The 23,320-nt window shown below is 42.3% G+C and overlaps 1 protein-coding gene across 2 annotated transcripts; it reads left to right on the top strand.

Annotated features, from left to right (window-relative positions):
* The first annotated feature begins 26 nt into the window (after nucleotides 1-26).
* Nucleotides 27-21,730, top strand: SAP30BP (SAP30 binding protein). 2 transcript variants are annotated; one of them, XM_075177828.1, is made up of 11 exons: nucleotides 28-161; nucleotides 983-1,086; nucleotides 3,433-3,480; nucleotides 15,627-15,669; nucleotides 17,104-17,192; nucleotides 18,481-18,572; nucleotides 18,716-18,776; nucleotides 19,088-19,139; nucleotides 20,430-20,488; nucleotides 20,664-20,748; nucleotides 20,886-21,730. In XM_075177828.1, the coding sequence occupies exons 1-11, from the start codon at nucleotides 71-73 to the stop codon at nucleotides 21,056-21,058; spliced, it is 897 nt and encodes a 298-aa protein (XP_075033929.1). In that variant the 5' UTR covers nucleotides 28-70; the 3' UTR covers nucleotides 21,059-21,730. The 2 variants fall into 2 exon arrangements, with proteins under 2 accessions (XP_075033930.1, XP_075033929.1); XM_075177829.1 differs by lacking the exon at nucleotides 3,433-3,480 and having other exon boundaries at nucleotides 27-161.
* Nucleotides 21,731-23,320: the final 1,590 nt, after the last annotated feature.

Genomic DNA, 23,320 nt, shown 5'->3' with positions numbered 1-23,320 from the left:
GTTACTATGGCGACGCGCCACCACTTCCTTCCGGCCACCAGATATACGTCACAGAGGCGACAAAAAAGAGATGGCTGCCAACAAGAAGAATGTGCTGTCCTCCCTGGCGGTGTATGCCGGGGACTCGGAGCCTGAGCCGGACAGTGATGTGGAGGCTGATGGTGAGACACAGGCGGGAGCCTGGGGGAGATGGATAAAGTGGGGGGGATTACTGCCAGAGAAGGGGGACATCAACCTGATGTCGGAGGTCTGGGATATGTGTTGAGCACAGATATCTCATTCATATATATATATATATATATATATATATATATATATATATAGCGCCAACATATTCCGTGGCGCTTTACAATTGGGGACAGACACAGTAAACTAATAAACAAACTGGGTAACAAAAAAAAAAAAAAAAAAGATACATACATGTGGCGCACAGCGGGATGTAATATGTATGAAAATGTCTTATAGGAGTCCTACTAAGTCCAATTAAAGTTCCTTTGGGCTTTAGTAGGACTCCTATAAGACATCTCCATACATTATAAATCTTGGTGTGCGGCCACATGTATGTATTTCTTTTTATTGTTGTACTATTGAGATTTGGTGGTTTCTCTTCCGTATAGTGGCAGCCACTGTGCAGGAGCGCTACAAAGGGATTTTCTGATTGTCTATTTTATAAACAATAAGGGTAAAACCAATATATATTGTGCAGGAGATGGATCAGAGAGCTAAGTTTTTAAGAATACTGTATTTGTAATTTAGGCATCCTGATCCAAAGGTGCATTGATGAAATGGAGGGTAGAGAGGGCCCTGCTTGTGAGAGCTTTATAATACAGAGTTGTGGCTATAGCTAATACTTTAAAACCCAAGCCACTTTATTAGGTTAGAAAAGATTGTTGTTTCTGTAGGGTTCATCTGATTCTGCCTCTTAGGTTCCAGCTTACAGGGATGCAGGACAAATTGTAATCAGTGTGATTGTCTGTTTCAGATGACAAAGGAGGTCTGGTATCTAGATCCTATGGACTGGGTGATATGTCCCGGGTGGAAGAGGATGGATCCAACAAGGAAGAGGATGATATTAGTCTGCGCTCTGTAAGTAATTGTGTTCTGTCGTTTGGAGAGCAGTTGACCTGACTTGGTGTGTAGACTCAGTCTCATCAATTCAGGTATTTGACATATTTGGAGACAATTATGAATAGAATTGTTTGAACTGTTTAGATTATTTTTTTTAAACTTTGCATCTGCTTTTGATGCTGCAGACTAAGAACAACTAAAATTATGTATCCCCGATGAAACGGTACATTTTTTGTTTGTTTTGACTATCTAGTGTAAAAGCAAGACTATTTTACACAAAAAAAGTGAAACAACATGGCAATACAATTCCTAACAATTCATAGGAACTAGTGGTAAATCGTAGCTGGGTTGTCTTCTTTTTTTTTTTTTTTTTTTTTTTAATCCCCATAAAAATGTGTTAAGCTATATTCTTTGACAATTCGGGATACATAATGTCTTATTCTTTGTTGATATTCCCTCTATAATTCATCAATTGAAATCTAGCCATTAACAGAGACTCTTTCTATACTTCTAATATTACTTTTACTTTGGTGGATTGAATGTTTGGTTGCTACATTATATATGTCACTTCCTATGGCAGAACAATATAAAATCCAGATCCATGACATGCTTTCCATTTACATTTTGGTGGATGGAACCACATTCTTACAGGCAATAATCACTTGCAACTATATAGTAATAATTGTTACTATTGTGTTTTGGGCTCTGATCAATTTTAAATGTGTGCTCATGTCTTGTCTATAGATCACTTATCCAGGCTCGCCTCCTTAAACACCAGCTTTGCAAAATAATAAGCCAGACAGGTTGATAGATTTGCTGGAAATATTTTTGTTACTTCTGCTTTGTACAACTGGGGCAGGTGTAGGAACATTATGCATTCTGAGAGGGCAGCTGCTTGTGAAAGTTCAAGGGAGTATTTTCAAAGCTTTATTCTCGTAGTGCTCGTGATGCACTAGTTATGACGTCCGTTCAACCACATGCTGAACACGGCATGTTCTGCATGACACAAATAGTGAGTTATTCTCAGTGGGTAACGTCGCACTGACTGCTGGAATGGGTCTTGATCAAGAAAATACCCATTGAAGCATTTTCTTGTGGTCAAAGCCCTTACAGTGTTCCATGTGTACATCCCCATAGATAACAAGTCATTCTAACGCACATGAGGCCTCTGCTACATTTAGCCCTTTGTTCCAAAGTTAGTGTGCTACAGAATCTGTGGTTATGCAGCCTAATTCTGACAAGATGAAGTTTTGTCAAAGCAGAAAAGGAGTAGAGACAAAATACGATAATATAATCCACATCCTTGACTTTGTAAAAGTGCTACCTAGGGATGCCCCTACCAGGCTGTAGTGAATAGCTATCTCTATTGACAACTTTCATAAATATACATTGATGTATCAACAATTGTTCCCACCATCTGCAGCAATTTTTTTTTTTTGCCATTTCCTATAAAATAGCATGTACAGGCTGACCTATAGATTATAAGCAAAGATCCACTTTAAAGTTGATGCACAAATAGTTTCTATTACTTCATTTATAAGTTGTGGGAGCTTCAATTTCATTATTCTAATGTAGAAAGACAGCAAACCTCTTATTAGATAAATACACCTAAGTTAGATATATTAGGTGGGTGCTACCTCAGGTAGGGGGATAGGATCTTTGAATGCTGCCACAGCCCTAATAGGGGTGTCTCTTTCCCCTAGCAACTCAAATAATAGCACCAATCTTGATGGTAAAGGGCACCAACAGTAAGACATTCGTATGGAAATGATCTCTTTAAAGATGTTTATTTGGTAATATGAATCAAACTGGTTGAAAAGTTCAAGCTATTCTGTTTGTGCATATGAAACCAGATGTCTTCTTCATGACGAACGTTTTCATATGAATGTTTTTGCATCAACAGTAAGATAATTATTCCTCCCTTGTTGTTTCCCTGAGTGCGCCCTTTCCCATCAAGATTGCTCATGAGATAAGCCTCTTATTGGATAAGCCAAATGGTCCTTTCCTTAACGCAAACAGTTGAACACTGCAGCTTTATAGCCAGAATTGAACAAAGTTAATACAACCACTTGGATGTGTCTGTTGTTTAGCTGCTTGGTATCTAAATTAGTCCTATATTACCCTACACTCAAGCTTCAGAGCATGGCCTCCTTTTATCAATTAAGTCTGTCTACAGTTAGGTGATCATAATCACCTTTCTAATGTGTCGTCTGCGTTAATAGAAATATCGTTCCTTCTGTGGTTGTGGTTTACAACCATAACTGTGTGCAGTTATTTCAGCCTCTATCTGATGCGTCAACTCTGGCTTCATATGTGGACTCCAACAGCCCGTTCCTTAAACAATGTACATTTTTGTTTTTGTAGGAAGAGGAAGATTCAGAGAATGAGAATCAGGAGACTGATGAAACAAAGGTATTTTTGGGAGAGGGTAGCAGAGACATTTAACAGCATGGCTCCTGTGTGTCCTCTGTCCTGCTAACACCCTTCCTTGTCTCCTAGGGAGCAAAACCGCTCCTGAAAGTTATGTATAACGTTAGATTTGGCTGTACAGTGTACATCTTCAGTCTAACGGAAGTCACTATACCCCCTGCCTGTCTCTGCTATGTCTATCTAGCTTTTAGTCCTTGTTCCCTCTCCACTCTGTGTTTTATTACATGTATAACATGCAGACACTGTCTAATCCTTACTTACATGCTCTCAAAAAAACGAAGTACCAATTGTCCATGCCCTGTTATGTTCTGTTTCTTATTTGACGGTTGCCTTATTGAATCTAGTTTGACGAGTCAGATTATCCAGCCTGATGTTTTTCTGTAAATTGCTTGATATCTTAACAGACTTTGTTTCTTTTAATACCAAGTGTAGTTTGATGCACACTCTGGGCATTAAAGCGGCGCTGCATTGTAAAGGGAAGTTTCCCTTTACAATGCAGCGCCGCTTTAAATTTAATCGCCGAAGACGCTGAACACGCCGGAGTTGAAGAATCCGGACATTAATACATTTACCCCAAGGTGTGAGTTTGGGTGGCTCTGTGGTATTAATAAAATGTGGACAAAGGAGATCTCTGAGGACCTCGGAAGAAGAGTTGTCCTTGCTCAAATGGCTGGAAAAGTTTACAAAACAATAATTGTTACAAAACAATTATTGGGTTGATATTGTACAAATGGAGAGAATTCAATACCATTGTTACACTTACAAGGAGTGTATATAATAATCCGGGAGGTCACAAGGAACCCCAGGTTAATGCGAAGGGCACTGCACTGGCTAAGAAGAACATTGCTACCTGTTTAAAGTTTGCTAAAGACCACCTGAATGGGCTGGAAAAATTTTATGCGCATGCTATGCTTGGAGAAAACCAAATCCTGCATTCCGACATAAGGACCTTATCCCCAGCATGATACTCAGTAGTGGCAGCATCATGGTTTGGGGCTGTCTTGCTGCCACTGGACATGTTTGCCATTATTGATGGATCTATGAATTCTGGATTGTACCTGCAAATTCTAGAGGAGAATGTCAGGGTATCCATCAACTTCATCATCAGTATTTATTTATATAGAGCAGGGGTCAGAAGGCCCTGCTGACAGGCTTACAATCTATGGGAACTGAAGCTCAATGCAAGGTGGTGGGTCTTGCAGCAAGACAACAATCCTAAAAACAGTAGTTGGTCCACCAAAAAAAATGGTTGAAGCACTCGTCAAGACTTTTTTGTTTTGAAAGGGCCGAGTCAAAGCCTAGACTTTAATTCATTTGAAATGTCGCGGCAGGACCTCAAGCTGGGTGTTCATTCAAGAAAGCCCATCAACATCCATGAGTTGAAGCAGTTCTGTAAGAAAGGATGGGCCAAAATTTCTCCAAGCCTATGTGCGAGACTGATCAACAATTATCGTAAATGTTTGATTTGAAGTCATTGTTGCTGGTGGCAGTCACACCAGTTACTGACAGCATGGGTTCACATAGTTGTTCCTGACAAAGAAACAGAATGTGTGATTTATTTTTTTAGTTTTCTTTCTCAATTTTCATGACTTAGATGAAGGTCTGAACATATCCAATTAGGTGCATTCTTACCTAATACTCTGTCCCAGTACCTTGAACAGGACTGTACATGGGCTCCAGACAACAACTTACAGGGTCCTACATGTAGGGACTCGTACCAATCTGAGAGTGAAAGGGATGAGGGATTGTAGTTAAAGGTGAACATTCCATTTTAAATATTGTTACAATGTTTCTAAAATGGAATAAGTTTTATGAAAGGACTGAGGAGAAGGACTACATGGGAGACATTACAAGTCAAACCGTTGCATTCTGTTGCATTACAATTGAAGTTGCGGCATTGAAACAAAATAGTGTGTTGTAGACCTCTCTGAATCTGACTCTGAGATTCTGTAAATAAGTTATTACTGTAAGTCAGCCATATGTCATCATTTTCAGACTTTTTTTTCTAGTGTTGTCTCTAACCAGTCCATTGGAAAAGAAAGAAATGATTTATGATGGAACCTCTTGATGGCTGTGATTGCACAATCACTTTCAGGCTGCAGCACTAATGGCTAAAAAAAAAAAGTCTTAGGGTAGAAAATCAATTGGGTATAAAAGTTAATTTTCTAAACACCTTTAGGGAACTATTTATGGGGCTGCACTAGTTGGTAGAACAGTCATAGTTAGTGCATTTCCCCCAATTTCTTATCAAGCCAGATATACATATTCTATTCGGCTAGTTCTTTACTCTATTCGGCTAGTTGCCCAGCGTAGACTAAGGGATGATGTAATTTCCAGTATTACTGGCACCCTCCATTAATAGGAAAGTGTGAATGGTCATGAACAAGTTTTACCTTTCACTGAACACTCCCTATTTGTGTGTCTGGAAGATCATTGTTTTTGCTTCGGGAAGTCATTGTTCCTGAATTGAAACACGTGTCAGTTGTTCCTTAACTAGCATTGTCTTTTATGCAGGTATTTCATGCTGATGTTCTGTGTGTACACAGCACATTCTTGCAGGGCTGAATGAACACTACAATATATTAGAATTGGCAGAGATTGCTGTTACTATTTCCTATTGTTTGCTGCTTGATCTATATATAGAAACTTTGCCAGTGAAATCCATGAAGGTAATATGGTATTTTCAGTGTTTTGTTTTGTTTTTTGTTTTTTTTTTTAAATCTGATTTGGCCAGTTGTCTGTGGATCATATTCAATCAGTCTTGGCTGAGCAAGTAATATTCATTTCTCAGTTTATTATGATTATTGTATATTGATTTGCCACAAAGCTCTGCCCTGACAGTGGGGAAAACAGATAATTCATAAAACAGGGACATAAGCGGTAGAAGTGCAGATATAAAAGCAAAGTGTCTGGAGGGCCCTGCTCATGAGAGGTTACAATGTACTGGGGGAAAAAGGACTCCGAATGGAGATGGACAACAGTCAGGGTGTACCAGTGTGCATACGATAGGCTCTAATAAAGAGATGGCTTTTCAGAGCGCTTTTAAACGTTGGAAAGCTGGAGGAGAGTCCGATCACGCGTGGTAGGGGATCCTTTGGTGGGGAGCCCATAGGAGAAGTCCTGTAAGCAGCAGTGATGGGTCATTATCATAGAGAAGACAGTTGTTACCAGGTCAGAGGCATCAGGGCGTGAGGGAGAGTATTTCGAGATGAGGTTTGAGATGTATGAAGGGATGTTCGGGTGAGTATTTTGTGTTGTATTCTGGAGGATATGGGGAGCTAGTGTAAGGTTTTGCAGTGGTGGTGGAGTGTTGACAATAGGGAAGGTTAGTACTGACTAAAGCTAGGGCAGATGAGTGAGTGGCGTGCCATATAGAAGACTGCAGTAGGCGTGATATGATCATGAATAAGTCCTGGATAGGACAGAGTCTATGCTAGCTATGTTCTGAGAGACTGGATGTGAGAAGTGATGCTGATACCAAGGCAGCGGGCTGGGGAGACTGAGGAATTGGTGGTGTTGCCAACAGTGTGTGTGGGGGGGGGGGTTAGGAGAGGATGAGGGATAATAAACTCTTTTTTGATTTCTATGTTTTGAGCCTTACCTCCATCTTAAATTCAGTACACATGTGTGCAGTTATCGTGCAGATCACACGTTTGGTCAGATATTGCAAGAGTGTGTTGTACCAAAACGCATCAAATCTCTTGGTTTTATAAACTTCCAAAAAATGACGATCAAGGTGGAACAATGTGATGCGTATATGGAAGTGTGTACGCACTCGTGACCAGCAGTGCAGGCAGATATCTGTTGTGTGCAGTGTCACAATCTTTTCAGCAGATGGTCATGAGATATGAAGGTAAATTGTGTAGGTGTGTACACACAAATCAGCATGCTCATCGGGACTTTCAGTCGTTGGAGCAATCGTTACAGAAATTGCATCTGAAGTAAGACTGCACAGCTTTACCCAGATATTCTGCCAGTGTGTTTAAACCCCTTTGTAAGCAGAAAATATTGTGCTATAATTTTCCACATTGCATAAATATGTCAATCTACAAGGCCTTGAGACTGATTTTAGCGCTCTCAAGCGACTGCAACCGTATCCCTAGTCTTGACATGTGTAATGTGGGACTGCCTCTAGAAATTGGGGACAGTCTGTAAACTGCACGTGACACTGGTAGCTGCAGATTAAATGGGGGCAGCGGCCCTTGCAGGAAGAGTGTTTGCATGTGGTGAGAGAGACTTATCTTCTCTATCATGGTGGCCAGGCAAGTCCATTGTTCATGGGAGAAGCATGCTCATTTACATTGTATGTGTAATCACTGCTTGTGCAGTATACCCCACCAGGCCATTATTATTTATGTATGCTTAACAGAATGTTTATAAAATAATGTGGTATACAAACAAGACCTGCTACATTATAAATGAAGCTAGGGCGGCGGTTCCCAAAGTGTGCGCCGCGGCTCCCAGGGGTGCCGCGGCGCTGTCATTGGGGTGCCGCGGGCCAGACATAGCAAAAAGAAAGAACACAAAAACTTACCAACCCGCCGGGCGCCGGGGCCCTGCAGCCTCCTCTCTCCCGCAGCAGCTTGTCACTGACGTCGATATTCAGTGACAGCTGCGGGAGAGAGGAGACTACAGGGTCCCGGCGGCCGGCGGATTGGTAAGTTTTTGTGTTCTTTCTTCTTTTTTTTTCTATGGCTGGCGCGCGGCAGAGGAGTGAGAGGGATCGTGACAGGGGCAGTGTTGGGGGACACAGCGTGACAGGGGCAGTGTTGGGGGACACAGCGTGACAGGGGCAGTGTTGGGGGACACAGCGTGACAGGGGCAGTGTTGGGGGACACAGCGTGACAGGGGCAGTGTTGGGGGACACAGCGTGACAGGGGCAGTGTTGGGGGACACAGCGTGACAGGGGCAGTGTTGGGGGACACAGCGTGACAGGGGCAGTGTTGGGGGACACAGCGTGAGAGGGCAGAGGAGGGGGGACAGCGTGAAAGGGCAGTGTTGGGGGGCACAGCGTGACAGGGGCAGTGTATGATGGGCAGTGTTGGGGGGCACAGCGTGACAAGGGCAGTGTTGGGGGACACAGCGTGACAAGGGCAGTGTTGGGGGACACAGCGTGAGAGAGGGCAGAGGAGGGGGGACACAGCGTGAGAGAGGGCAGAGGAGGGGGGACAGCGTGACAGGGGCAGTGTTGGGGGCACAGCGTGACAGGGGCAGTGTTGGGGGACACAGCGTGACAGGGGCGGTGTTGGGGAGGCACAGCGTGACAGGGGCGGTGTTGGGGGGGCACAGCGTGACAGGGGCGGTGTGGGGGGGCACAGCGTGACAGGGGCGGTGTGGGGGGGCACAGCGTGACAGGGGCGGTGTGGGGGGGCACAGCGTGACAGGGGCAGTGTGGGGGGGCACAGCGTGACAGGGGCAGTGTTGGGGGGCACAGCGTGACAGGGGCAGTGTTGGGGGACACAGCGTGACAGGGACAGTGTTGGGGGGCACAGCGTGAGAGGGCAGAGGAGGGGGCACAGCGTGACAGGGGCAGTGTTGGGGGGCACAGCGTGACAGGGGCAGTGTTGGGGGACACAGCGTGAGAGAGGGCAGAGGAGGGAGGACAGCGTGACAGAGGGCAGAGGGGGCAGTGTGAGAGAGGACAGTGTGTCTGGATGCAGAGGGGGCAGTGTGTTTGGATGCAGAGGGGGCAGAGTGCATGAGGGCAGAGTGTCTGGATGCAGAGGGGGCATTTTTGCATATAACTAAATAAGTATTTCTGTCCTGACCTAAATACTTATTACAATTTTTTGACCCAACTACTTCTAAAACAGGACTGCTCAATAATTATTTTGGAGGGGTGCCTTGAAAAAATTTGGAGACTCTAAGGGTGCCGCGAACTTCAAAAGTTTGGGAACCACTGAGCTAGGGGGTGTTAGCAGTAAGTCGTTCAAATAGGACAGTAGGCTAGTTACTGGTGCCACAAGATTGAGGTAGAAGAGGCAGCCTTGAATTATAATAGGTTCCATTAATCAATAATATCAGTCCAATATTTTCAGTAAAAGAAACTAACAATAGAAAAGTGTCAAACTAATTAATTATAAATACCATTGTTTTTAGAAATGGGAAATCTATATGATACTGTGTATATTTTATTTAATTATAGCAGCATCTAGACAACGGGTCATTGCAATCCTTGACAGCCTCTGGCTGCAGGTATGCTGTGATTTGTAGTTCCCCCATTAAATGGAGATCCACAGTGCCTCAACCTGATTTTAGATGAGGATTTTAAGCATAATGTTGGAGCATTATGGAGATCGTACAGTTTTTAATGGTTGCCGCCTCCTGTTTCATAGTGTTGTTTTTAATGTTTCCTGTTCTGTTCTAAACCAGTTGTGTGTTTTAAATCCTTTTGTGTCACTTTCATCATTTGGCCACTGGGTGGTGATATTATCCCATTAAATAGAAGATGTGGTTTATGTTCATGCAGCATTAATAAAACGTAAAAAGAAAAAAAGTTTTACATTGACTCAAAATGGATCTGCACAACTGAACGTGAGACGTGATGGAGGACATGAAGCGGTGCGCGTTCACATCATGGCTTCTACAGAGTAAAATACAAATGCTAGATTGCCATAGTTTCTTGTCCTGTAAAGCCTATTGGACACGGCAGTATTGTGCACAAGCTTCCGTGATATCTCCCATGGCCGGCTGCCCATCTAATCTCTGTGCAGTTCGGCCGTGTTTGTTTACAGTGAAACCATAGGAAGCCCGATTGAGGAAATGGTGATTAATCTTACCCATGTTTACGCAGCTCTGTGCTACATATTCGCACATACTCATCAACAAGTGTCAGAAAGGAATCCTCATTGCATCCCTATGAGCCTATCCTATACAAAGATTGTAATGTACAAGTGACATTTATTACCATATACATTTCTTCTATATGACATCACGCTCATTATAATCTAGTTTGTTTTGCATGAACCACAGACCAGACTGTTTCAGGAGCTGTGAGGGAAGAGTGCCCCATGTTCACTGTCTGTGGCAGCGTTTACAGGGTTTCCCTATAAAATGAGTTGTGCTAGCTCTATGCCTACACGGCAGTGTTTACATGTCTGAAGAGCTGAATCACTTCCTTAGTGACACATTTCTCCTTTGTCACATGGGAGCCATTGTCACCCACAATAACATCTTGGGGCTTTGGTGCTGCATAGTACTAAGTATATTTGACATCTCGGTGCTCCAGGGTAGGAGGAATAAGGAGTCGGATCAATAGTATTTGCTGGGCACTTGGAATCCATTCAAGATTTGGGAGCAGTGACTAGAACCACCCTGAAAAGTTAAAAGCAAAATTAAACAGTCTAAAACATTTTTGCAATAGTCTGGTATGTATGGATTTCTGTAGCTTGTATGCAAATGAATCAACAAAATAAAGTATAGTAAATATGGAATCATAATAGTATCGAGGATTGCACATGAGACTGGCCAATGACTGAAAGGCTACAGATAGATATATTCATTTCATAAATGCACAGAATATATAGCTGTTTTGTTGTCAGGAAGGGGATATCATTGGTTTCCTCCCCATATGCGAGACAGACTTCTGAAACTGTCCCGCCAAAGGGAGTTATCAAAACTTTAATTTCCTTTTATTAATCGGGCTGATGCTGCTAGCGGGTGTCAGAGGCCCTTCCTCCCGGGGGGTCTGTACTGGGAACGGTTTCTTACACAAACATGGAAAACTCCCTTTTGATCTCGCAGCAATTATAGTAGTATTTGTCTGTGTTTAGAGCGAAATATTCTTGAAAAACTGTCGCCTCTCTATTATTTTACCTCTATGAATGCAATTTCCAGTGACGCCAATAAACTAAGAGGAACACATACCTATCCATAAAATAAATTTGGTTTTGATGTACATTATATGTAGAGGAGAAGATATTGAACATCTGTACAAACAAACCCTCAATATTACTATGGGATGTTTGTCTATTTAATGTACAAGAATCTGTTAAAACACAGATGGATTTTTTTATTTTATTTTTTTTATTTGTTTTTGGTCTCTAAGGGCTAGATTTACTAAGCTGCGGGTTTGAAAAAGTGGGGATGTTGCCTATAGCAACCAATCAGATTCTAGCTGTCATTTTGGAGAATGCACTAAATAAATGACAGCTAGAATCTGATTGGTTGCTATAGGCAACATCCCCACTTTTTCAAACCCGCAGCTTAGTAAATCTAGCCCTAAGTATTTCATAGTGCCTAAAAACTGTGTAAAATAACGTTGTCGGATTGTCAGTTTACACAGTGAGTAAAGTACATGGAACATGTCACCTAGTTGTAAAGTATTCAGCTGTAAGCCTGAGACCTAGCCCTTCCTCTGTACTCACCTCCTGGATTACTCACCTTTAGGAATCATTAACCTGCAGGCTCTGATTACATGAGAAGTCCCAGACACCGCACCACACCCTGCAGTGCCCCTCCCTCAGCACCTGTTGCATTGAGAGGTACTTGGTGCATGGTCCTAAAGTCTAGTGACTGTGTCTGCAGCCTGGAGGACACCCAAGGGGAGCAGCCCCCAGTAGATGTGATGGACTAGATAAGGGAACATCCAGCCGTTTATCTGGCTGGATATGTTGTGCAGCATAAAGTTCTAGGCCAAGGGTCAGAGTGGAAATAATGAGCAGACCTCTTTAGTGACACCCACAGCAAATGTTTATTTCCCCTTATCCATGCCCTGTGACTGATTGAAGTATTACTACCTACTGGCAGTGAAAGAGTTGATTAATGAGCCATACCTGGCATCAGAAAAGTTGCCCGGCAGGCATGTGCATGCTCCTGCATACCATTCCTGCCCCGCAGAGCTGGATACCTGCCGTTGCTCATACAGGCATGTCTTTACCACTGCTTACAAACTGGGAGGAGGGCAGGAAGCCAGTCTTACTATCTCTGTATGTTCTGCATCAAACTTCATCACCTAGGGCCTCGCCTCCTGCATGCACTTCATGATGCCTGGGAAACGTTATGCATCATGTGACTTTAATACATTATAGAAGAATGGTGGTGCTTGCTGCTAAAGTTCCTGGTTTAGGAAGGTAGTAAATCTGAAGTCACAAGTAAAGAGCTGCAGTTGACCTAAAACAAATTACACTTGTTTTTTTTTTATAATGAAAAAAAAAAAAAATCCTTTTTAGTTCTACTTTTAATTACCATGATGTCTGAGTAGCGTTTTGTTTTGTTACAGATATCCCAGGATCATTGCACTTGTTACTTGGCATATTGTATGGTCTCTGCTACACAGCAGTGATTGGTTGGAATATCCCAGTTCTGACATTTTATACTTTTATACACTTTCAGAAACACAGACTGCAGGTCTGTACCTGGATGGGATGCAGCTATTCTCTCTAGCCTCTCAGCAGACATGACTTGGCACATGCTTCCACCCATCCCCTTCCCGACTCACATTCCCAGCTGGTTGTGCTCTGTCGTCCCTCCCATTTCCCTGGCATAGTGCACCTTTTGCTTCCATTCCATCCCAGTACCCACCAGCCCCTGCCCCTGTGCTCCTGGCAGCTGGCCCTACCAGACAGGATATAGGCAGGAAGCCTGCAGGTTGTAGATCACTCCATCCCAGGGGCAATGACTCTGTGAATATGAACTATCCCAGGCACTCCGGTCCTGTCTGTCTGGTCTGTTTACAATGGAAAGTGGCTCATTCTCCTCTGTAAAGCCATAAAAATAAAATATATGGGGTTTTTTTTGTTTGTCTAGTGCGGTGTTTTTCTATCACAGAGGGACCTGAAACCGGTTATTTCATTAATCATTGTTATATGTAGTGATGTAGCAAGAGATGTGTACTTGTCATTCTGCACAGAGAATATTTAATGCTTTTATATTTATAAGTGTGAGTAGGAGCAGCTATATACTGCTTGATGTGTCAGGGCAAAGTCAGCTATCAGCCATAGACTGCAATAAGCCCAGCAGCTAAATTATTATTTGACAAGCAGAATTATTTCATTGTTAAATCAATGTAATGTTTGTCATGATTTATTAGATTATTAATATTTATTATTCCACAAGTGTTCTGCAGCGCTGTATATAGGCGTTAGACCATACAACAAAATAATATAAGTACAAAAGTGACATTAATGCAAACAAGTTTACATAATTACATTAATACCTGCAAAATTACATAAGGAAAACAGAGAGGGCCCCTGTATATGAGAGCTCACTATTTTTTATATTAAAGAAAATGTCCATGGTTGGGGGACTAATATCGCAGGGATAATCATTGCCCTATTAAATTGTCTCCTTACACATTTGTACCCAGAGTACAGTGTTTGATGTTGGAATGCTGGGAATACAAGAGAGCGATTGGTACATTCCTATGCTGTGTTGTGTTCAGGAGAGATGCGAACATACTTCCTTGTCCACTCCGTGGCCCAGCGATCCTCCTCCCCGCAGCCAGGTTACCAGGCAACACTGAAATACATTGTGTACCCTGAATAGCCACAGTGTCTGGGGAGGAATCTCACATCTTCAGCCCCCACCCTCCCTTCCTTCTGCGCTGCTCCAAGGCTCTGTACGGAGTAGCAGCCTGGTGGTGGAGAGGATGGGGTTATTTAGAGCACCACGTGCATTACAAAAGAGTAGAGTTTCTTCTGTTAACCTGCTCTGATGATACAAGGTTGGAATAGGACAAAGTGGGGCCTGGAGATTTCGTACCCTGGCTGCCTGCTCCAGCTTTAGACACATAGTCAGTAACAAAAATGAAGCACAGTCCTAATGTAAATTCTGCAGTGATTCGTGGAAGATGTAAAACTGCATTGGAGTAATGAGGAAAGTTCTGATCAGGTCTTTATATTTTATTCTTGGCATATTTCTGGCATTATGCCGTCCTTCCAGTCGTGCTGCCCTGTGTTTAACTCTCGATCTAGCATCACCATTCAAAGCTGAATTGTAGTTTATTTCTGTGCCACTATAGAATGTGGAGAAAAGTGAACGTTGTGCTACTTTCTTATACTTTTCATTACACCTCTGTGAATATGTATAATCTTCCATACATCTTTTATAACTGTCCTTAATAGCCGTTCGAACTCACAGTAACTGTTCCTCTCACTCCTTTGCATAAATTGCTGAGGACTGTGTTTGAAGAGCCTGAGAATTTGCCTATGTCCTTGTTGCATCTGGCAGAGCAGTTACGTCTCCCTCATTACTGGCACTTGTGGCTGGGGAATCCCAACTTTACCTGTGCAATGATTGAACTCTAGTGGTTTGTGTCATGTATGGTATGTTACACTGCTACCAGAACATGCATATTGGTTCAGTTATAACATGCTATTCATCTAATATATGAATCACTCATTGGAAGCAACATAGTGGTCTGTGTCACTGGTTAGATGCAGCCAAGGCTTTCATGAGTATTGGTGCATAGATTAACTGCAAAACAGTGCAGAAACCATAGCAAATAATCAGGCATGTGCGCTCATGAAGTGTGCTACAAAAATTACCAAATCTGATGGGTTGTACATTTCCAAGGCTCATGTTTTCATTTGTCAGATTTCTTGTAAGATTGGGCAGAGAGAAGTATAAAATAATCAGCGGTGTCATTGTGTATTTAAATTCACAGATCTCTTTGTATACTAAAGACTGGGAACCCTTCATTACTCAGCTGCCATACAGTGTCCCTGCCATGTATCGGTGGTGTTGTATCTGTACACCCCACTAATAGGCAACACACACACACACACACACACACTATGAGGGTCATGGAGGGTACAAGTGGGTATGTCTCTTTTTAAGAGGCTATTCTTGTAGGTGATAAAGACATTTGATTGGGTCGTTTAATAAGAGGTACTGCTCGAAGGATGAATGAAAATAACAGCAATGTGTGATTGAGCTTTTTGTTTTGGTATTTTCTTCTGTCCTATTTTTCTGCAATGTTTCTCCTTGTTCCATGTCCCACCGCTCCTACCATCCTCTGTCTTCTGGGTCTGTGCACTCTGCCTTATTGCTCCTATGGCCCCGTCATTCACCTTCTTCGTTCCTGACCTGCTAGTTTTGACCTCCACAACACACTCAGTGCTTACTAATGTTACACTTTCCACCACCTGAAGGTACTGGTGATAATCGGTCTTTTCTTGCTCTTCCAGGAACAGTCAGAGCTGGAGAAGAAAGACCCCCAGGAGTTGGTGGGTAAGTGTCTCTGCTGCACAGTCATTGATGATTTGTTTTGAAGTGGGCATTTTACATACAAGTATCCAGTTTATGTTGCTAGTGTCACAGGTGTAGCAAAACCTTGTTTTATCTTCCATCTGAGACCTCAATGTACATACATATTTTTGGCAGCTACAGCTTTATTTGTTCAGCAAAGTTTATAATCCAGTGTTGGAACTTGGTGGTTACCGCGTCTTGTCCAATCATTCTAAACGGAACCATCATAGATGACACACAAATGCAGCACACTCTGAGGCTTCATCGTGCGGATATGACTGTACCAGGGTGTGTACAGGGCCTGACACACCCTGCAGCCTTCTGTAAAGCTTCAAGCCGCAGGACACATATACTGACTGTGTGTATATGAACAACCACTGTAATACATCCTGTGTGTGTGCTTGCAAAGGAGAGGAGTGTTTGACATGTGTAGGCATTGCTGTTCCTCCAAGTTTGGCATGAGTGGGATTAACCCTATGCATAATTAGATGACTTCCAACATTGGTTATATGTTCCTACAAATTGCTTCTAAGTCTGCCTTAATCTTTCTGAAATGTCAGCCAATGGGAACCCATGACCTGTGTCCTGCCGTTACATTGCCTATGTGTACTGCTGATAAAGATCAGACTGGGGTTGCCCAGTCCGTTTTGTGTTGTGTCCAGGGCTCGATGCCTGGCTTTAAAGGAAGAGTGTGAGGCTTTGTTCTGTCATCCACTGAACAAGCCAATGCTGCTGCAGGCCCTGTGACCTTTTAGATGCCCAACAATCCAAGGCTCTCTTCTGCTCCAGTGCTGATGTTTTCATGCCTTCTCCTTATCACGAGCACACACACTGTTCTTTTGTGTATAGAGGGGAAAGGCCACCTCCTATGTGCTCTTGACCGAACCTGTTCTAATCAACTTTACTACTTTGGCAAAAATGAGTCCTGCGTCACTGCTGCCAGATAGGTGTGTAAAGACTTGAAATGCAGACATGTCTGCAGTGAATTGTTGAAATTTTAATATTTGAATTGGTGTCAGGGAGACCTCCTAACATGATCTATTGGTTGTGGTGTCTGCAGAAAGGCCATATAGACTTTGTTGTCATCCCAACACCTGATACGTAACTTTCTGCAGTGTTCAGGGCCACACAGAGGGCGATTGTTCCCGTGCATTGGGAAAAGGGGTGGAGGGTGCAGAAGCCAGAGGCAGTAAGAATAAAGCAGTGAGTGGGTGTGTCTGCCTCCCCCACCCCTCCACATCAGAGCGGTAGAAATAATCCTGCAATTTGGCAGCACTGAAATGTCATGTTTATCACCCCAGCACCTGTTAACCCTTTAGCAGCCTGACCACATGAGATCACTGTCTGTTGCCGAGCTATCACACACACTGCACTCACCCCTTTCTTATGTGTATTTTGTTCTTTCTCTGTATTTAGCATCCTTCTCAGAGAGGGTCCGAAACATGTCACCCGACGACATCAAAATCCCCCCAGAACCACCAGGCCGTTGCTCTAATCACCTTCAGGTAACACACAAGGACACAGCTACTACCCCTATATTTGTCCACTGCAGGATTGGAACCTGGAACACACATGCATGAAACACTGTTACTTTGTGTTGTGGATACCACATTTGAGGGGAAGGGGGTATGGAGTGGCCACGTATGTCTGTGAAGAATGCAGTATGTAGGTGTGAGAGGCCAGTGAGGACAGAGGCAGCTCATCTGTCTCTACCCCTCTGAGCGGTGCGTGCTGAAGCATGCCCTCCGTCTCACATACCCAGAGTGCATCGGTATTCTGTGTGCGCTGACTATAATCCACTAGATGGAAATACTTCTGCTAATGTCCCGTAACCATTCCCACATTTGTCTATTCTGTCCCCTCTGAAAGCTTTGCAGCATACATATAAATTGGTATTATTTACATGTACGCTAATTCTGCTATATATTTGTATATATTCGCATTATGTCAGTCTGGCACCCATGTGCCAGTTAGATAGCCATGTATACCAACACATATCCCCCCTCCCTTCCCAGTCACTCCAACACCTTCCTGCTATAGAATGTTATTTCATTTTATTGTTTTCCTCACCAATATATCCCATTTATTGAAAATACACCCGAAAGTGGAAACTCACCCACGTTTTTCAGCATAATGATATTATATAACATTTAATAGCATAGTAGTAGAAGTAGTGTTTGTAAAATGCACATGAGACCTTTTTATTTAAATTCATTAATACCATGCTAGGGAAACGTTTATGACATTGCAGAATAAAATGGTGATTTAAACCATTTCTTTCTTTAACCAACTTTTTGCAATAAACATGTTACCTGGATTCTGGCTGTAGTGTAAGGAAATAACTTCAGCCAATAGCTGACTATAACTCGCGCCAATATGATTGATGGCTAAAGAAATATTGGTTTACTCAAGGGCAGTTCACATGTCTGAATCCTGTAAACAGAATTTTCTGTGCAGTGACTTCCACATATCTGTCAGAGGTGGTGTGTGACCCTCTGATGCCTTCTTTGCAGAGTTACAAATCCGTTTTACCAGCCATGATAAATACCAGGATTGGGTCAGCAATAGAAGATTACAGTCAGTCTGTGGGCTTAGTGTCCTATTGCCCCACCCCTCCCCAGTGGTTAATACCTTAACTGTTTCCTGCATGGAGTGATCTCTCATCAGTGAGCAATAAGAGAGCTCCAGATAACAACTAGGGTACCAGAGGCGTCCAGAAATGGCCGTTGACCTTTGCATGCACAATTGGTCCTATTTATTTATTCATGTAAGTGATTGTTCACTTCTTCCTAGGAGAAAATTCACAGATTATATGAAAAGAAACTGAAAGAAGGGACAGACATGAATCAAATGATCCAGAAAAAAAAAGAGTTCCGGAACCCCAGGTGAGTGTGAGCCGATGGGAAGATGCTACTAGCCAGGCATAGAATATATACAGCAGCAAAGGGCATTGTGACTACTGTATTCTGCAGATTGACTACTGGATAATCTTCTGCAGTCTTAATTTTGTTTTTTTTTCCACTTTCAGTATTTATGAAAAACTCATCCAATTTTGTTCCATTGATGAACTTGGCACTAATTATCCTAAGGTGAGTGAGAGAACCACTTGGTCTCTTGTTACTGTAACGTTCACTCGTTTGCCAGAAAGAGTTATATAAATAGCTAGACAGCTAAAAGCAATGATCCAAGTGAGAACCCTATGGCCGCCAATATCCGTACCTTTCAACCAATGAGATGTTTTACTTTCCGTAAACTCCATTAGAAAAATGTCACGTCTAATCTCATTGGTTGCTATGGGCAACACCACCAATTTTTCAGCTCATGTTTGGTGATGGGTAACCGGGGAATTGCATTACTTTATTCACCACTTTGTTTGATAGTGCTATGTTTTCTGTTACAGGATATGTTTGATCCTCACGGGTGGTCAGAAGATTCTTACTATGAGGGTCTTGGTATGTATCTCATTTCCTTGTCATCCTAGAGTATTAGTATTCTGGGTGCACAGAATCCAGGATTCCGTCTGGGTTTTGTTTTTAGCAATATTCTGTTTTGGCTCTTTAGGAGAAGGTCAACAGCATCTATACCTTGATTCCTCTGTAGTTTTCAGGCTCTGTGTACGACTGTACTGTTTTTGGCACAAAGTAGTGTAATACGGCATATTTAGGTATTGTATATAACACAGCTGTACTATAGACAGGGAGCAGAGGTGATGGAGGATTTCAGCACAATGAGGACAGGAGCAATCTGCGTAAGGGGCGTGTTCTTCTAACACCTCTTCTATTGGACACACGCCTGGCAGAAGGCTGGACTATGTGGCCTTGCAAAGCAAATATGGAGGAAAGAGTGTAATTGTGCCACTCATAGCTCCCATACTTGCCTTACTTCAAAAGCCCCCTTAGGGTATTGATTATAGGGGCCGATTCAGTTCGGTCAAGTTGGTGTAGGAATAATGTGGCACTAATTGTATTACAGTTAATACTGTAATTATAATCCAGATTTTTGCCATAGTAACGTTAATAGTGTGCAGGCCGCATTATCGCTAGAATAACACAGGTGAATTGAAATGCTCCATAATGTAATACTTTCAGGAGTTGACAAATAATGAAATCCTATCATTTAGACTTCTGCTATATGTTAGTATGCAAATTAGGTAGAGTTTGGCCTAATTGCTTATAAAAGCATTTGGTATTCAGTCTAAAAATATAATGTCTGTGCATATACAATTAATGTCCATTGATATGATTAATGCATAGACTTTTATTCAAAACAAACAGGATATTTGTTTAAATGGAAGAATGAACTTTAATTATTAAAAACAAAAAAAATCTTCCAAACTCGTCAGCAATGTTTAGGCGGTGACGCTCCCGTGCCGCTGCTCAGCCCTCTATAGAAACCTCTTACAGCACCCAAAAAGTCTCATTTATTTGTACTTATTGTGTAAAGTGCTTGGTACACTTGTGACACTGTCATTATACTTGTACACACATCTATACTATAATCACTCAACCTGAAGGATAACGTGAACATACGCTCAACATCACAAGGACTTTACATTGGAACGTGCACTGATTTGCTAGCTGGGGTGGTTTATACATATTTTATACTTTTGGTTTGTGCATGTACATTTTTATTTTAATAGACTAACTTAAATGTTATCCAGGGCCTACATTGCATCTTAATGAGATGGAAAGTGTGAAATAGTAGTGATATTTTATTTAAATTTTTTTTCCTTCTAATTGTAGCAAAAGCCCAGAAGATTGAAATGGACAAGCTTGAAAAAGCCAAAAAGGAACGAACAAAGGTGAGTGTCGCTGTGTCTCTTGTACACGTACAGGTAGAGCTCCGTCCTGCAGGTTGATCTATATAGTGAGCGCTGCACTCTATATGGGTGTATATATATATATATATATATATATATATATATATATATATATATATAATCTGCTGATGCTGACACTTTTTTGTGACTTTTTCAGATTGAGTTTGTGGTTGGCACCAAGAAAGGTACAACTACCAGCGCACCTACTGGGACAACCAGCACAACCACTACGGCCACAGCAGGTACATACACACTTGCAGTGTTGAGTGAGAGCAGGAAGGCTGCTGGAAAAATGTATTGTGTTCACCTAGGTTTTTTTACCAGATATTCAGATCACTTATAGCAACGTATGTTGTGTGTCTCCTCTTTTTTATTACAGATGCACAAAAAAGGAAAAGCAAGTGGGACTCCGCGATACCAATTGCCCAGCCCACCATCCTCACCACCACTGCCACATTGCCTTCCGTCGTCACGGTAACCACCAGTGCAAGCGGATCAAAGACTACGGTCATCTCCGCTGTGGGCACCATTGTAAAGAAGGCCAAGCAGTGACATGGGTAGGGGACATAACATCCTGGACTCTGCTGATAAACATGATGTTTCCTGACACGGACGGTTTATGGATGTACCAGCAGCTGGAGCGTTTTCTTGCAACATGATCCCAGGACAGTAATTGGGATGGGGACCGTGTTTCCCACTTTTTACCGCCAGAGGAGCAGGATTTCTTCAGCTGGGAAAATTATGTATAGATTGGGAAATTATTTCTCAGATGTATAAAAGACAATTTTTTTTTTCTTTTTCTTTTATCCCCAATTAAACTCTCTTATTTTCTACTTTAATATAATTATTTCCTCCTCTCTGAACTGTTTTCCCCATTTCAGAAATCAGGAATCCAGTTACGTGGTACTAGTAATATCATAAAGCTGAAGTAGACCTAACTGAAAGAAAATCATGAAAAATAGGGTCTGGTGTATTTAAGTTTTTCTTATAGTTCAAATCTGTGGGATTATAATACATTTTTACTGCATTGCACTCTCGGAACACGTTTCACGTGTTTGTTTTTGACCAAGGCCACTCTTCATTTACCATTAAAAACTGTATGTAAAATGTGCTTCAGCAAAATAATAATGCGTTTTATATGCTTTTTACAGGCCTTGTCTATGCTATAAAATGGCAACTGCAATTGTTCATTTCATGGCTTGTTTGATAAACTTATCAACTCTCCATGCAGTACTGCTTGTGTATGATGCACCACAAACACATTCTGCTCTACCAGACCTGGGGATATATTTACTAAACTGATGGTTTGAAAAAGTGGAGATGTTGCCTATAGCAACCAATCAGATTCCAGTTGTAATTTATTTAGTACATTCTACAAAGTAGATTTTTGAACTCCAGGCTGGCGCACCAAATGTCTGACAACTACTTAGTGACAGGCGAAATGGTTGAGCACAGTAGATAACTGGTGACTTTAGCTAGGTCCACATGAAAGTGAGCTTTCAAACTGTTCGCTGACTTCCACATTATCAGAAAGACAATCACTCTCCCTCTGGCTGACATAAGGATGAGAACATTAACAGTAGGGATCTATTGGCATACAAAATTTATGTTTTCCACAATGGTGTTGTACAGACCAGTCTTCCAAACGGACACAGATAATCCCAATTTCAAGGTTTGTGCCATGTCTGATAGAGTTCTATTTTGCTTGTTTGCTATCCTTATTTTAGACTTATTTATAGGATAAGTGGGGAGCACAGTGGCCTAGTGCTTAGCTCTTCTGCCTCACAGCACTGGGGTCATAAGTTTTGGTTCCCAACCATGGCCTTATCTGTGAGGAGTTTGTATGTTCTCCCCGTGTTTGCATGGGTTTCCTCTGAGTGCTCCGGTTTCCTCCACTCTAAAACCATACTAGTTGGTTAATTGGCTACTATCAAAATTGACCCTAGTCTCTCCCTCTGTCTCCCTCCCTCTCTGTCTGTCTCTCTCTCTCTGTACATTAGGGAATTTAGACTGTAAGCTCCAATGGGGCAGGGACTGATGTGAATGAGATCTCTGTACAGCGCTGCGGAATTAGTGGCGCTATATAAATTGATGATGATAAATGCACCTTTTGTCTTACCTATGAGTAGTATATAGTGAAGTTCCAAATAAGTTGGATCAATTTTATGTAATGACCGGTCATAAGTGGATGCAACCATGTCAAATAGCCAACTGGCAGTCAGCAGCAAGATTCCAGACACAAGCATTATTATTATTATTATTATTATTATTATTATTATTATTAATTTTTTTTATAGGGCGCCACAAAGTATCCGTAGCGCCGTTCAAGGACAAACAATGGCACAGTACAAGGACAAACAATGGCACAGTACAAGTAACAGTAAGCACTATAACTCTGGGGGCTCAGGCACAGCATGAAAGAGAGAGAGAGAGGGAGAGAGGGAGGGAGGGAGGGGAAAAGTGAGTACAGGCAGGTAACTATGGCCCAAGAGGGTGGGCACGGATTACAGGTTAAGAGCCACTGAGGGGAGCGGAGAGAAGCGAGAGGAGGCAGAGGGACTGAGAGGACGTGAGCTGAGTAGCTGGATAGCGCAGTTAAAAGTGATGGAAACAGGAGGTAGGAGAGCCCTGCTCAAAGGAGTGTACAATCTAAAGGGAGGGGAAGACAGACAGACACATGGATAAGACGGGAGAGACGGAGACTGAGTCGAGGAAGGGGGAGAAGGGATGAGAAAGAGAGGAAGCCGACCAGTGGGAGTTTAGGCATGAGACTGGAAGGCATTAATAATATTACAAATGTTTTTTACACCTTGA

This window comes from Mixophyes fleayi, chromosome 6 (genome assembly GCF_038048845.1).
Source record: "Mixophyes fleayi isolate aMixFle1 chromosome 6, aMixFle1.hap1, whole genome shotgun sequence".
In the NCBI taxonomy this organism is placed as follows: domain Eukaryota; kingdom Metazoa; phylum Chordata; class Amphibia; order Anura; family Limnodynastidae; genus Mixophyes; species Mixophyes fleayi.
Note: the sequence above shows the minus strand (reverse complement) of the source record. Positions and strands in the feature narration are given on the sequence as shown.

Coding starts and splice junctions, on each gene's coding strand:
- SAP30BP (XM_075177828.1), top strand. CDS start 71: ATGGCTGCCAACAAGAAGAATGTGCTGTCCTCCCTGGCGGTGTATGCC. Junction 15,670..17,103: donor AGACCCCCAGGAGTTGGTGG/GTAAGTGTCTCT, acceptor CTCTGTATTTAG/CATCCTTCTCAGAGAGGGTC. Junction 19,140..20,429: donor TTCTTACTATGAGGGTCTTG/GTATGTATCTCA, acceptor TTCTAATTGTAG/CAAAAGCCCAGAAGATTGAA.